Raw genomic sequence first — 14,347 nt, 5'->3', positions numbered from 1 at the left:
TAAGAAGTTTTTAGTTTTGATTTTTCCTGATCTCCAGTCTAAATCTACCTCTTTCCACCTTTCCTGATGTGTTCTTGGTTCTATCCCCTGGTACCAAACAGAACAACTCTGATCCTTAGTCCATTTGACAGCCATTCATACTTGAAGACAGCTGTCACATCCTCCTCAAGTCTCCTCCAGGCTAAACATTTCCATTTCCTTCATGGATTCAAGGTTCTTCCTGTTGCTGTCCTCCAACACTCTCCACCATACCAATGTCTTTAAGTCATGACAAATCTGGAGATTAGTCTTCTCTTAGCTCTATATATGGTCAATCAGAATGTTTATTGTTAACATTACCTAACGAATGGGGGCGTTATCTGAGTTTGCATAGTAGCTCCCTCAGAGAAGGGAACCTCAGGTTCAAGGAAGGCTCACGAGACTCTAAAATGTATTCACTTTTGTTATTTTGGTGTTGAAACAACCTAGTGGCACGGTAGATATAGCTGGGAGTTGCAAAGACCTGAGTTCAAATTCGACTTTAAATACATGCTAGTTGTGTGACCCTGAGCAAGTCACTTAACTTCTGTTTGCCTCAGTTTCCTCATCTGTAAAATGTGGATAATAATATCTACCTCCCAGGGTTGTTGTAAGGATCAAATGAATTAATGACTGTAAAGCACTTAGTATAGTGCCTGGCACCCAGTAAGTGCTATTATTATACTATGTTATTATAATAATACATAATTTCTAGATATATAATTTTGAAAGGATACTTTAAAAAGAGGACATAATTCAAAGCAAAGTCATGTAATGAAATAGCATGAAGAAAAGTAGCCATAAAAATTCCCCCCCCCATAAACCTGGGGGGCACATTCTTCTATCAATATCCTATTAATATATCACGTGTAACAGTAAGGACATATAAGAAACATACATGAAAAGTCACACAAACAGGAAATGTGAGGCTGGACTATAATGTAGAAGGGAAGCACAGCTCCAGTTTTTCAGGGCCAGCCACAAATGTTTCCTAGTGAAATCTTTGCATCGATTCCCCCTCGACCTGGGCCCTAATGCTGCTCTCTTGTGGGACATCGTCTCTGCTGGATTGTGCTATGCTTGGCCTATGACTGCTGTGGGTTGTTACCTGTTATGGCTCCATTGGCCACAAAGTTTCAAATGGTCTTCCTATTATTCTAAGCTCTGATCTAGCTGGAGTCCTCAGCTGAGGTTCTACTGTCTTTCTCAGTAGAGGAACAGTGAACCCTTAGACCATGGCACTTTCAGCACAGTGCCTAGAGAAGGGCTTCTTAACCTTTTTTTTTTCTGTTCTAGCCCCTTTGGCAATCTGGTGAAGCCCATGGACCCCTATTCACAATAATGTTTTTAAAAATATAAGACGAATAGGATTACAAAGGAAAACAGTGATATTGAGGTAAAGATTTTAATGTATTAAAAAAAAGTCCATAGACTTCAAGTTAAGAAACTTTGACCCATTATATGGTTTTGTTTTAGCTCTTAGGAAAGTAAAACCCTCATACATTAGTCATCAGATTAAAGGGGGAAAAAAATCTCATTTGATACTTAACAACCTGAGGCAGGTGCTATTATTTTAAGGATGATGAAATTGAAGGGGAGAAGTTAAATAATTTTGCCAGGGTCACACAATCTGAGGCAGGATTCAAACACAGGTCTTCCTGAGCCCAAGTCTAATACTCTATCCATCATGTGTGTGCACATGCACTCATGCGCGTGCGTGCACACACACACACACACACACACACAAGCACATATAATGTGCTATGGGTTAGGCACTGGGGAAAGAACAAAGACACATGGTCTCTGACTATATGGAGCTCACCATCCAGTGAGGCAGGATATGCCAGACACCCAAATGCCACAATACACTATAAGCACGTAAGAGAGCTATTAACTAAGTGTTAAGTGAGCTCTAATTGAGGAAAGATCATTACTAACTAGGGAATCATGAAAAGCTTTTGGAGGATATGATAGCATTTGAGCTTTGATTTCAATTACTGCTGATATTCAATAAGTGGAGATGAGAGAGGGCTAGCTAGGCTACGTGAGCCAAAGACATGGAAATGGGAAGATGTAGCAAGTGAGATGAAATGATGAGGGTTCTACATTAGGACAATTGTGGAAGGCAGTAAAGTGGGGAGGTACTAAATTGTGGAGGGCCTTGAATGCCAAACTAAGGAGCTCAAACTTTATTCAGCAGACATTGCAGAACCTCTAAGGGATCTTGAGTAGGGAAGCAATAGAAAATTATGAGGGCTTTTTATTACTTAGGTCATGGTACTGGAGAGGAGAGGATGTTTCCAGAGAAGTAGGCCAGGATTTGGTAACTGATTAAATGTGAAAGATGAAGGAGAGTGAAGAATTAAAAGCTAGCAGCAAGCTGTCAAACTTAAATCCCTGGATGTGAATCGTCATGCCATTAACAGAAATGGGGAAATTAAAAAGGAGGAACAAGAGTTTTTTTGAGGGAAAAGGGGAGAGAAGAGGTTCACTTTTGAACATTCTGAGTTTCCAGAGGGACAGAGATATCCTCTGAGCAGTTTGAAACCTTAGGAGAAAAGTTCGGGCTTGCTCTGTGAAGTTTGGATTTAGTCAAAAGGCTGCACTTGAGGACCTAGGGGGCCATATTTAGCCTTGATTCTATCTGTCTCTACTCCATCTATCTTCATTAACATTAAATCTTTTGGAAAAATGGAGAGAGGCAGCAAAGGAGTTAAAGAAAAGTGATTAGAAAAGTAGGATAAGAAAAAGGAAGAAAATGTTGTCTTGGAAGCCAAGGAAAGAATAGTGGCAAAAGCTGGAGAGATTGAAGGAGTAGAGCACTAAGAATTTCTTGATTTGTTGAGGAGGTTATTACTGACTTTGAAAGTAACTTTTCTATGGTAATAGAGAAAGAAACTAGAGTGTAAGGGATTCAGAAGGGTGAGTGGGTGGTGAAGCAGTAGATAAACCTTAGGTGAAAACTGCATCATATCCTCCAAGGCTAGGTTGGCAAACTCCTTGAAGTCAAAGATTCTTTCTTCCTTCTCTCCTTTTCCTCTTTCTTCCTCCCTTCCTTCTTTTTTTCTTTCTCCTTTGCATCTTCTCCAGCACCTAGAGCAGTGCTCTCTATATAATAGGTGCTTAACAAATGGATTCTGAATGAATCAATCTGTCAAATGAGAGAATTAGCATGAATTACCTTTTGGGTTGCTTCCAGTCATCCTATGATTTTATGGGTCCAGAGATCTTGCCCTCCATGTTGAGGGGGGGGAAGGGTTAAAGGGGAATGAGGAAGTAAACTTCCTCCCTCATTACTCCTCTGCCAATTGCCTTTCTCTTTAGCTTCCTTCTATACCTTTCATCCTGGGAGTTGGTTGGCCAAACTTTTTCTCCTACTGGTGGGAAAGTGCCCAATGGAAGAGGTGAGTGGGTCTTAAATGAGCTAGGTCTGAGCAATAATGCTTTCAAGGTGTTGGCTGAATTCTTGAGTGAGAGTTTAATCAAAGTTTTGTTACTGAGTTAAACTGAATATAAAGTGAACTTGACAACAGAGTGGAGGTGAGGGAGAAGTTAGAAGATGGTTAGAGATGGAGAACTGAAGAGTTTAGAGGGGGAGGGAATAGAATGGAATTTAAGTGGGGATAATGTGATTCCCAAGCAGTTTTCCATCTCCTGTGACTTGTGCCTGGTTTACAGAGATTTGACTCTTCCTTTGGTATTCTTACCTAGCCTGCTCCTTTTGACCCCCACCAACATCAGGGACCTCCAGAAAGATATAACATTGTCTTCAGGTAATGACTAGGGAAATTTTAGCTATGGGGGCCCTTCTATTCCTTCTTCTTTATAACATTACTTTCTCTCCCCACATCCTGGGTCTTTTTTTCCTTCCTTCCCTTCTTCCCTCCTTCCCTCCTTCCCCCCCCCATGTGGGAACTGAAAGTGTTCCTTTACCCCCTCAGCATTGTACCCACACCTCTCTCTGCCTTTGTTCCCAATTCTCACCCAGACTCCAAAGATATCTGGGCCTTCCTCACTGATTGTTCCAGGGGCTCTGCAGCACCCAACACATACCTCTGGAATGCTCTGTCCTTGAAGCTAGGGCTGGAGGGGTATGACCCTTCTCTTTATGAGGGAAGGGGATTGATTGTGAGGGTGTTTCCAAGAGCACTTCCTGTTGCTTGGTTACCCTTTCACCCTTCTCAGGTCCCTGTTGTAGGGGTTGGGCCATTCTAGCCTGTCTCTTCACTGGAACTGAAGATTCCTCTATTCCTTATTCTTGGACCTTCCCCCTGCTAGCCACAAGGGCACCTCCTGGGACTCCCCAATCTTTTCTAGACCATTCTACAACTCCATAAGGACCAGTTGAACCTCTACATGGAGAAAGAGAAACTGAACAGAGCTGAAGAGCTGGATTCCCTTCGAGGTCGACAAAGTCAACTCCAGGTGAGAATGGGCAGAGTGAGGCCCTTGGTCAGTCTGCCTCTGGGACAATGGGCTCATTGGTTAGAGAGGGTGATTTGGGGGCACTAAAAAAGGTCTAGAGGAAGAAGCTCTAGGCTTGCTTTTGGGGAGCACTGTCTCAGGAGCCAGAAGACTGAGGCTCTGATGCTACCTGTGTGATCTTGGGCAAATCCCTCAGCTTCATTTTTCTCATTCATTCATAAAGTGAAAGGTTTGGGCTGCCTGGCTTTTGAGGTCTCCACCAGCTCTTTATCAATGATCTTGGTTTGTCAGAGGCAATAGATAGGTAGATTTTTTTGAAAGGACAAATAACTACCAATCTCAAAAAAGGTACTGTTTTTTATTTATTTGTACAGGAATTAGACACAAAATGAATATTTAGAGAATTAATGCAGGTGATGATTACGTAAATTATTCTGAGCATTGGGGAGAAGGGAGTAGAGTAATAGAGAAATGTTTTGGGATTGGGTAGGAGTCAAGTTTGGTCAGATTTCTCCCATATAAATGATGTCCTTCTCCCTGGGGGAGAAGAGATGGTGCCTGGGAAGTCCTAAATTCTTTTCCACAAAATGAATTATGGGGATTGACATCAAGCAAGTAGGCAATATGGGAGTCAGGATGACCAGAGTTCAAATCTGGCCTCAGGCACTAGCTGAGTGACCTTAGATAAGTCACACTGACTGCCTCAGTTTCCTCATCTGTAAAATAGGGATAATAACCTCATCTTACCTCTCAGGATTGCTGTGACAATATAATTTGATAATATTTACAAAGTGTTTTTCAACCTTAAAGTATTATATAAACACTATTACTACTCCTACTCCTCCCTCCCCCCATCCCCCATGCCATATAACTTTCTCTAGGTTTTTACAGGATGGCTGAAGGGCTTCTCAGCTTGAAGAGTCCTGGGAATGAGGAAAAGCTCAAAAGTGTCATTGCAAGAAAAGGGAAAAAGAGAAAACGGAGGGCAATAGAATATTCCCACTGAAGGCTGATTACTCTAGGTGTGGAAAACAGCTGTTCTCTATCTCTGTGGAGAACAGAAAAAAGTGGAGTGGGTTTAAGGAGGGACTGAATTGAACCTCCACACTCCACCCCCACCCTCAGTAAAAACTTCCTGCCACTTAAGTGGTAACTGAGGTGGCTGGGGTGGGGGTGAAATCCCTCTGTTTTCTCGATCCTACTACTGTGAATAGGAGACAGAGACTGTTCACCTGGGGCAGAGAGCTGCAAGAGCAGGCCTTTGTATTTCTGGCTCCAGGCCCAGGTGGAGATGTGTAAGGAGAAGATTGCTTTGGTAGAGGCCAGAGAGCAGGAGCTCCAGGACCAGAATCAAAGGCTGCAGTGTGAGCTGGACAAGGAACAGGAAGAGGTATGAGGTCAGGGCTTGATCTGAGTGAGGGAAATGGTGAGAAGGCTTCAGCCAGGGGTGGGCAACCTGAGGCCTCGAGGCCCTAGATCCTCAATGGTGGCCCTTTGACTGAAAGGGGATGTTCTTTAGTCAAAGGACCACCCTTGAGGACCTAGAGTGTTCTCCTCCCCGGCTTCGGTTCTCATGCCTGAGCTCTGCCCTCCCCCTTCCTCTGCATCGTTTTCTTCTCCTCCCAGCTGTGGTTTGTCATGACCTCTTCTCTGCAGGTGAAGCGGCTGCAGCTGTTGGTGGCCACTCGGGGAACACTGTATGACCATGAGCTGAAGAAGAAGGAGCAAGAGCTACGGAAGCTCAAGGAGAGAGTCCAGCTGGGAGAACGGCGGGACAAAAGGGCATGTACGCTGGGGAGGGAGACCCAGGTGCTGGGCTGGGGGAGATCCTGGGGGTCAGAAAAAAGGCACTAACACAGGACTCGTGGGTACCGTTAGAGACAAGGCAGAGACCTTCTCCATTTCTTTAGAGAGGATCTTGCTTCAGGGGTTGATGGGAGGGCCTGAATGTGTGATTTCAATAGTATTGGGAACTCTTCTTTCTGTGCAGTTCATGATCTTAAAGAGTTGCTTAGAGAGCGGATTCTGGAAAGATGGCCCAGGTAGGTCAGGAAATTTCAAACTCTCAAGATTTTCCTTCACAGAAGAGATGAAATAGCACCTCTGGGTGAATATAGAGCTCTGAAAACAAATAGTAGTGGAACAAGAGAGGTCCTCCAGGGACAATTTGAGAAGATCTGAAGAAAAATCCTGGATGTTGTCCCTGTGAAGGTTAAACACCTATAGGCTGCTTTTAACTAGTTAGCTGGTTTGGGACCCTGACTCAGCCCCAGCCACAGGAACTTTTACCCCTGGGATAGTGAGGGGAATTGGCAGTCTGATATGGGGAAGATCTAGGGAAACTCTGCTGACAAGGAATGAAAGACCAGGCTGTGATATGCAGAGCATCCCCAGGTGAGAAGGAACCAGCACATGCCTGGTGAGTGCCAAAGCAGTGCGGTGAGGATGCCTCTGCTGTGAGCACTTACAGGAGGTTGGAGGTCTTGGTTTGAGTTCAAGGTCAGAAGGGAGAACTGAAGAGGATTAGAGGCACCATCCCCCATACCCCAAGACTAGAGGTGATTATAAAAACTAAATTATTACCAAAAAAGTGCACAGGCAAAGGAGAAGGAATCCAACCACAGAGAGGTATTATGAGAACAGAGAAGATTGGGGTTCATCTTCAGAGGAGGACACTGAAGCAAAGAAACCCTCTTCTTCCCCAAAGAGTAATGTCAAATGGTCACCTGCCCAAGAAGAATTCATTGAAGAACTTTAAAAAAGACTTTAAAAATCAAATGAGAGAGATTGAGGAAAAAACTAAAAAAGAAAAATAAAAATAATGCAAGAAAAACAAGATTATGGAAAGAAAGTCAACCAATTAGGAAAGGAGATCTAGAATCTTAAGGAAGAAAATGACTCCTTGAAAGTCAGAATTGGGCAAGGGGAAGCCAGCAAAGTTATAAGAGACGGAAAAATAAAAATTTAAAAAAATAAAGAATGAAAAAATAGAGAAGAATGTGAAACATCTCACAAGAAAAAACAGCATCTAGAGAAAGAGAAAACAAGAATAATTAGACTATCTGAAAGTTCTAATCAAAAAAAATCTTGATACAATCATACAAGAAATAATTCAAGAAAATTGCCCTGAAGCATTAGAACAAGAGGGGAAAGTAGAAATAGAAAAAATCCACTGATCAGCACCTGAAAGAGATCCTATGAGGAAAACTCACAAGAATATTATAGTCAAATTCTGAAACCCACAAATCAAGGATAAAATATTATGAGCAACAAGAAAAAAATAATTTGCGTGTGGTGTTACCACGATTAGAATCACAATAGACCTAGCAGTGTCAACACTAAAAGATCACAGGTCTTGGAACACTACATATTGAAGAGCAAAGGAACTGGGTTTTGGGCCAAAAATATCATACCCAGCAAAGGTAAGCATAATTCTGAATGAAGGGGAAAAAAAAGGACATTTGATCAATTGTCAGACTTTCAGTTCTTTGTTTAAAAAACCAACCAACGAACCTGAACTCAAATAGAAGATTTGACATACAAGAGCCAAGAGAAATATAAGGTACAGGGGGCAGCTAGGTGGTGCAGTGGACAGAGCACTGGCCCTGCCTGGAATCAGGAGGACCTGAGTTCAAATCCAACCTCAGACACTTGACACTTACTAGCTGTGTAACCCTGGGCAAGTCACTTAACCCCATTGCCCAGCAAAACAAACAAACAAAAAAAAGAAATATAAGGTACATACAAATACAAGGAGCTAAGGATAGAATGTTTATCTTTTATGTATGAAAAATGTAAAACCTATGTCTAAGATTGTCACTAGTAAATGGGTAACTTAACAAGGAAAATTGGGGTAGACCTGAGTATGACTTCAAAAGGTAAAATCATTCAAGTACAGCTAAAAGAGTAACTATCTTTTACAAATGAAATACAAGAGGAAGAACCAATAAAGAGGAATTAGAAGGGGGAGGGAGGCTGTTCATTCTGGAAAACTACTCCCATTGGGAATGGGTTTAAGAAGGGAAAATACATATATATTTAGAAGAGTATAAAAGTCTTCTAAATTTAGTAAGAAATAAAACTCTTAAGGGGATAGGGAGGGGGGAGAGGATAAAGGAGGGACCTTTAGAGGAGTGGGTGAGGGAATAGGTTAAAAGAAGGGGGTTTAGATTTAGGGGAATGGGAGGATAAGGGAGGGATTGCTGGAGTGGGGGTAGGTTAAGTAATAGGAGGGTAAGATAGGTAGAAGAAAAGTAGAGGAGTCAGGAGAAATCAGGTAAAAAAAGAAATGCACAAACATAAAAACAAAGATTAAGAGCAGAATCTCTTAGGGAAAATATATGTTTATGTATGTATGTATGTGTATATATAAGTGTATGTATATACCAATACCTATATATAAATATATCTAATGCTCAATTGTAGCCTTGGAGTGGTGGTGGGGGGGGGGGAAGAATAAAGTAAAAAGTGTCCATCAGAGAACAAAAGAAAACCTACAAGGAAGCAAAGAAAAGATGGACAGCTTTCAACAGAATGCACAGTTGTTAACATATAGGGTTTCTTGAAATGAAAAGTTATTGCTATATATTTGAAATCCTCTCCTATGTTCTGCTGTGCACATGACATTTTTTTGGTTTTTTTCTTATTTTATATTTAAATTCATAATGTGTCTTTTTCTTTTCTTATTAAGTATTTAAGTTTTAGCATTTATCTAAAATTAAAAAAATTAAAAAAGAGTTGCTTAGAGGATTTAGAGGTTATGTTACTTACCCAGGATCACCCTGCCAGTACATGTCATTAAACTCATGTCTCCTTGGCTTTGAGGCCAGCTCTAATCTGTGCAGGCAATTGCTGACCCTCTTTCTGGGGGGGAAAAAGAAACCCAGAGAAGGATATCATTCACCACTCTCACATGTTTTCTTTTTGCTTGTTACATTAGCTATTGACATTCTGAATACCCTGAACCGGATGGATGGGAAACGCCCATGGAAGGCAGGCAAGGCTGACAACAAGTAAGGGACCCAGGAACGGGGACTCTGAAGGGGCTTGTCATAGTCAGATGATGGAGTGAGTGCCCTTTTCTGTTACAATCACTACTCTTTGTATAACACTTTGAGGTTTGCAAAGCACTTTGCATCCATCTCATTTGATTTTCACAACAACCCTGTAAGGTACATGCGGTAATTCCTCCTCTTTCTCCCATTTTATAGTTTACTGTCTTTCTTTCTTTCCATCTTATAGGAAGGAAGGAGAGCTGTTTCGGACTGTGGTGGCAAACCTAGAACACCAAGTGGCAGAAATGTCCCAGGAGAATAAAAAGCTGAAACAGATCTTAGGCCGGATGGACAGGGATGTGATCAGGCTCCTGAGCTTCCCCCAGAGCGAGCCTTCTGTGAGCATCCTGGAGGAGGGGAAGCTGGGGGTGAAGGGCAGAGGCTTTTTGGTCAGACTTTCCCCCGGGTATTTGTGTGTTGAATCCTTTTAAAGACATACCTGCTTCTGGACATCCCTTGGTTCCCTGGCACCTAGTCACTATTTTTAGAGGACTTCTACATAGGATTTCCAAGGAGATACCAGGTTTGGCGTCTTTTAGGATGCAGCCTCTTTTCCTTCTAGTTTCATTCCCTTCCCTCTTCCCTTTTCTACTGCCCTAGGATGATGATGGAGAAGTAGCTACAGTGGACAATGGTGATGTAATATGGAGACACTGGAATTCCCTCAAGAAGGAGGTGGAAAGAATGAAGGGAAATGGTAGGGACTTCCTGACTTGAAGGTCCCCATAATTATGGGCTCTGTGTGTGTGTGTGTGTGTGTGTGAGTGATAAGTTAATTCTTTTGATATTTGTGAGATTAATCCAGAAGGGACCTCAGAGGTCATTCAGTCCAACTTCCTCTTTATAATTGAAGAAAATAAGGCCCAAGGAGGGGCCCAGGGGGTGACTTGCCCAAGGTCCAATAGATCAGTATCAGAGGTGGCACTGCTCCTGCCTCCAGCGGGGTGGGACCCTGAGCCGAGAGCTCTGTAACACCTGAGGGTGTCTCCTGTTCCCAGCCCCAGAATACCTCTGCAGGGACCCCATGAGTATCATCACAGACCAGGATAAAGAGCTGGCTCAGCTGCGCCAGGAGATCCAGCAGAGCCGGGAACTGATTGTGTGGCAACAGCAGTGTTTCCAGGTGAGAGAGGGCTAGGCAATTGGAGCCTGGCCATGTGAGGAGAGGAGGGTCCTACCCATTCCTTTCTTTTCTATCTGCAGGACCACGTAAACCAAGCAGAGGAACTTCCCCAAGACATCACAGGCTCCTATTTCCTGGAGGAGCAGCTGCAGCTTCAGGAGGCCAAGACGGTGTTTGCTCAGCAGCAGGCTGACTTTGAGCTCGAACGGCGTCGTTTTACAGAGGCTGCCATCCGCCTGGGGCGTGAAGTAGGTACACTGAGGTTCCGTTTGTCTGTTTTTTGGAGAAGTAGGAGGGGGTGAAGGAATCTGCCTGAGATAGCTCGGGATCAGAGGCGTGTACCTCTGGGCAGATGATGAGGGCAGAATGGGAAGGACGCACCACATCGCTCACTATGATGCCCGTATTCTTTAGCGTCGCTGCTTTGAGCAGGAACGGGCCATGTTCATGAAGGACTGGCTGCTCCAACAACAGCCAAGTCATTCCCCAGAGAGTCCACCACTCTATCCAGATTTATCAGCTCCTCAGAGTGAGTATCCAAAGATGTTTCCCTTACCCAGTCTGGGTATGGATTATTTTAAGGGCTAGATTTTTTTTTAAAAATAAATCTCTTCCTCTCCCATTCCCTTACCTGACATTCTTTTATTTCTGCTGTGTTCCACTTTACCCAACAAGCCCCAGAGCAACAGCTATACCCAAAGAGTCCTGGGATCACTCTCTTTTCCATAAGCCGCAAAAAGTTGGACAGAAACTGTCCTGGCAAAGAAGCTTACTGGTAACCCCACAGCATATAGACTCTTCAAGAAGTTTCCAGTTGGTAGGTAAGGATAGAGGCTACCTAGAAATACAATGGGATTGGAACAAAAGAGGCTGAATTTCTTTCCCAGAATACCCTGCGGTCTTTTACAGGCATGATGGACATAACATTTAACATTCTAGACCATTTTTTTGGATGGCTTTCTCCAATAATCAATTATCTTTATGCAAAAAGTGGATGTGAAAATGCGCAATGCCTCTTTATTTGTGTGTGGGGGGATCAAAAGGGAATTTTTAACCACTGTGTATATCAATAAAGTGATGAGATTCTACTTTTCTACTGTTGTGGAGAGTAAACCTTGAAACCTGACCCTTGAAAAGAGGCACTGTGGAGTAGGTGGAATAGATAATTTACCTTAATTATCTGGAGAGCCTGAGAAGAATTAAAATGACCATTAAAAATCATTAGGGATTTTTTTTAGGTTCTTTCCTACCTTTTCTCTAGCCACATCTGTCCAAAATTATACATGTATGCAAGAAATCCCACGGTTCACAGAAAAGTGGGGTCAATTTGGATTAAGTAATAATGACAAAGATTCCCTAGGGTTGCTATAACTTGTAGGTCAGGAAGAGGTGATAGGCAGAAAGACTCTGGGTTGCTTTCAGGGATTAGATAAATTCTTGATTATTCCCAGGGAAGAAATACTAATTCCTATCCTATGACACCATCCTAAGAATTCTTATTTCATTTACCTTATCTCCCAGCATGCATATATTCCTGCAACAAGAAGCTGCCTATTATGAGGAGAAACAACTCTGGACAAGAGGGCTTGTTTTTAGCCCTGCCCTGTGGTCAGTTATATGACCTCGGGCAAGTCATTTAACTTTTTTGCACCTTAGATTCCTCATGTATGAAAATAAGTTTAGATGAAAACTTTGGGGCTCCTTAAAGCTTTGTGTTCTCCTTAGATACAAAATAAGGGCACCCTGTCTTTAAACCAGTTATTCTTTTTTTTTTTAATACAAGTAAAAGCAGTAATGGCAATATTATAATGATGACTGTGGAAAAACTTAGCAATTTTGATCTATGAAATGATCCAGGACAATTCCAAAGGACTCATGATGAAAAATGCTATCCACTTCCAGATAGAGAACTAATAGGTTCTGAGGGCAAAATGAAACTTTTTTTCCCTTCTTTATTTTTCTTGGTTTTCTTTCTTTCTTTCTTTCTTTCTTTCTTTCTTTCTTTCTTTCTTTCTTTCTTTCTTTCTTTCTTTCTTTCTTTTTCTTTCTTTCTTTCTTTCTTTCTTTCTTTCTTTTTTTCTTCAGCAAGGCTAATGTAGAAATATGTTTTGCATGATTTCATCTGCATAATGGATATTGTATTTCTTGCCTTGTCAATGGGTAGAGGAGCTAGGGAAGAAAGGGAGAGAATTTGGAACTAAAAATAAAAAATTTAAAAATACATGTAACATTCCCATATGGGAGGCAGAGCCCTGTATGTGAAAGAAGATATGACTCCTAATTGGCTGGGAGAATGTTGAGCACAATGCTGCTCATCTAATTAAGGAACTTAAACTTGAATTGGTTCCAGCCATCCTTTGAAGATGCAGTTGCTTCTAATCCATTATAGGGTTGTCTATCCCACCCCCATACACACCACACCAGGGTTGGAATGGTCATTACATCTACCTTTTCCTATCAATGGGAAGAAGTCACACTGGTCAGAATAGAGATAGATGAGTCAATATGGACAACTAACTGAATCTCACCTAATCTACTAAATTCAGGCCTCAAGGACACAAGTTCCCCACCCTCGGTCCTGGGATCATTATCTGGGTCAGAGTAACTAAGTCTTTCACAGTTCATCATCCTTACAATATTGCTGTTACTGTGTACAATGTTCTCCTGGTTCTGCTCATTTCACTTTGCCTGAGTTCATAGAAATCATCCCATGTTTTTCAGAATACTGTTTTTAAAAAGCATAAAATGAATTATATAGCATGACAGAAGAAGTCAGTTAGACTGAAATGAGGTTATCAAAATAGTTTTTTTTTTAAAGTTCATGGGTCCCAGGATACAACCCTTGGTGTGCTTCCTTTATACCAGAATTGGTGCAGAATAAGTTCTAGGTCAATAGGCAGGTTCTCAAATCTCTTGGCTTTTAAGGGAACCTGGATCAAGAAGTAATAGCTTCTGGAAAGAGCTAAGGAAAGGCTGGAAGTGGAGCACTCTATGAATAAGAGAGAGAGATGAGCCAGATGCTTCTCGCTGGCAAGTTCTGTGACTTCCCATGTGGTAGAGTCCTATAAGAAATGGAAGGAGCACTAAATCTCAAAATAAGGTATGGTGGCCAGGGAATGCTAAGGAAAAACAACCGTAAGGAAGATGAGAAGTAAATTGCAATAAGATTTTAAAAAAGATAATTTCTGACTGTGGAAAGGGAGAGGGTTTTTTCTTTTAAAGAATGCATTCAATTATAAATATCTAGCAAATAGCCATGTGTGAGTACAGTAGTAGATACCAGTGATACAACAATATATCATATAGTTCATAATCATAGTCAGCTTTTTTATAGAGTACTTAAAGGTTTACAAAGCACTTCCCATATATTACTGCATTTGATTCCTATAACAATCCAATGAGGTATGTGCTATTAACACCATCCCCATTTTATAGAGGAAGCTAAAGCTGAGAAGCCAAATAACTTACCCAGAGTCATAAAGCCAAGTATGATTTTGAGATCAGATTTGAAGTAAGCCCTCCAGTCTCTAGGTCCAACATTTTATCCATGGTATCACGTGGTTTTTCACAAGATGAAGGGAACTTGGAGACCTTTGCTCCACAAAAGCCTTGGGTCCCGAGACTCTAAAGTCAGTACATTTTCCACTGTGCCACCATTTCCTCTCTCAGCTTTTTGCCTTTATGGAGCTTACATTTGGCCGAGGTCCACACCTCGAGGAAGGATGAC

The 14,347-nt window shown here is 41.9% G+C and overlaps 1 protein-coding gene across 1 annotated transcript; it reads left to right on the top strand.

The window, feature by feature from the left end:
• The first annotated feature begins 4,228 nt into the window (after positions 1-4,228).
• LOC110199801 (afadin- and alpha-actinin-binding protein-like) lies at positions 4,229-11,708 on the top strand. Its single transcript, XM_020974759.2, has 10 exons — positions 4,229-4,443; positions 5,723-5,833; positions 6,100-6,229; positions 9,383-9,455; positions 9,685-9,835; positions 10,098-10,194; positions 10,496-10,620; positions 10,701-10,868; positions 11,035-11,149; positions 11,296-11,708. The coding sequence occupies exons 1-10, from the start codon at positions 4,375-4,377 to the stop codon at positions 11,397-11,399; spliced, it is 1,143 nt and encodes a 380-aa protein (XP_020830418.1). The 5' UTR covers positions 4,229-4,374; the 3' UTR covers positions 11,400-11,708.
• Positions 11,709-14,347: the final 2,639 nt, after the last annotated feature.

This window comes from Phascolarctos cinereus, unplaced genomic scaffold, assembly GCF_003287225.1.
Source record: "Phascolarctos cinereus isolate Bilbo 61053 unplaced genomic scaffold, phaCin_HiC Scaffold_9;HRSCAF=440, whole genome shotgun sequence".
Lineage (NCBI taxonomy): Eukaryota > Metazoa > Chordata > Mammalia > Diprotodontia > Phascolarctidae > Phascolarctos > Phascolarctos cinereus.
This window is presented reverse-complemented; position numbering and strand designations above follow the sequence as displayed.

Coding starts and splice junctions, on each gene's coding strand:
- LOC110199801 (XM_020974759.2), top strand. CDS start 4,375: ATGGAGAAAGAGAAACTGAACAGAGCTGAAGAGCTGGATTCCCTTCGA. Junction 9,836..10,097: donor TCCCCCAGAGCGAGCCTTCT/GTGAGCATCCTG, acceptor CTACTGCCCTAG/GATGATGATGGAGAAGTAGC. Junction 10,621..10,700: donor GGCAACAGCAGTGTTTCCAG/GTGAGAGAGGGC, acceptor TTCTATCTGCAG/GACCACGTAAACCAAGCAGA.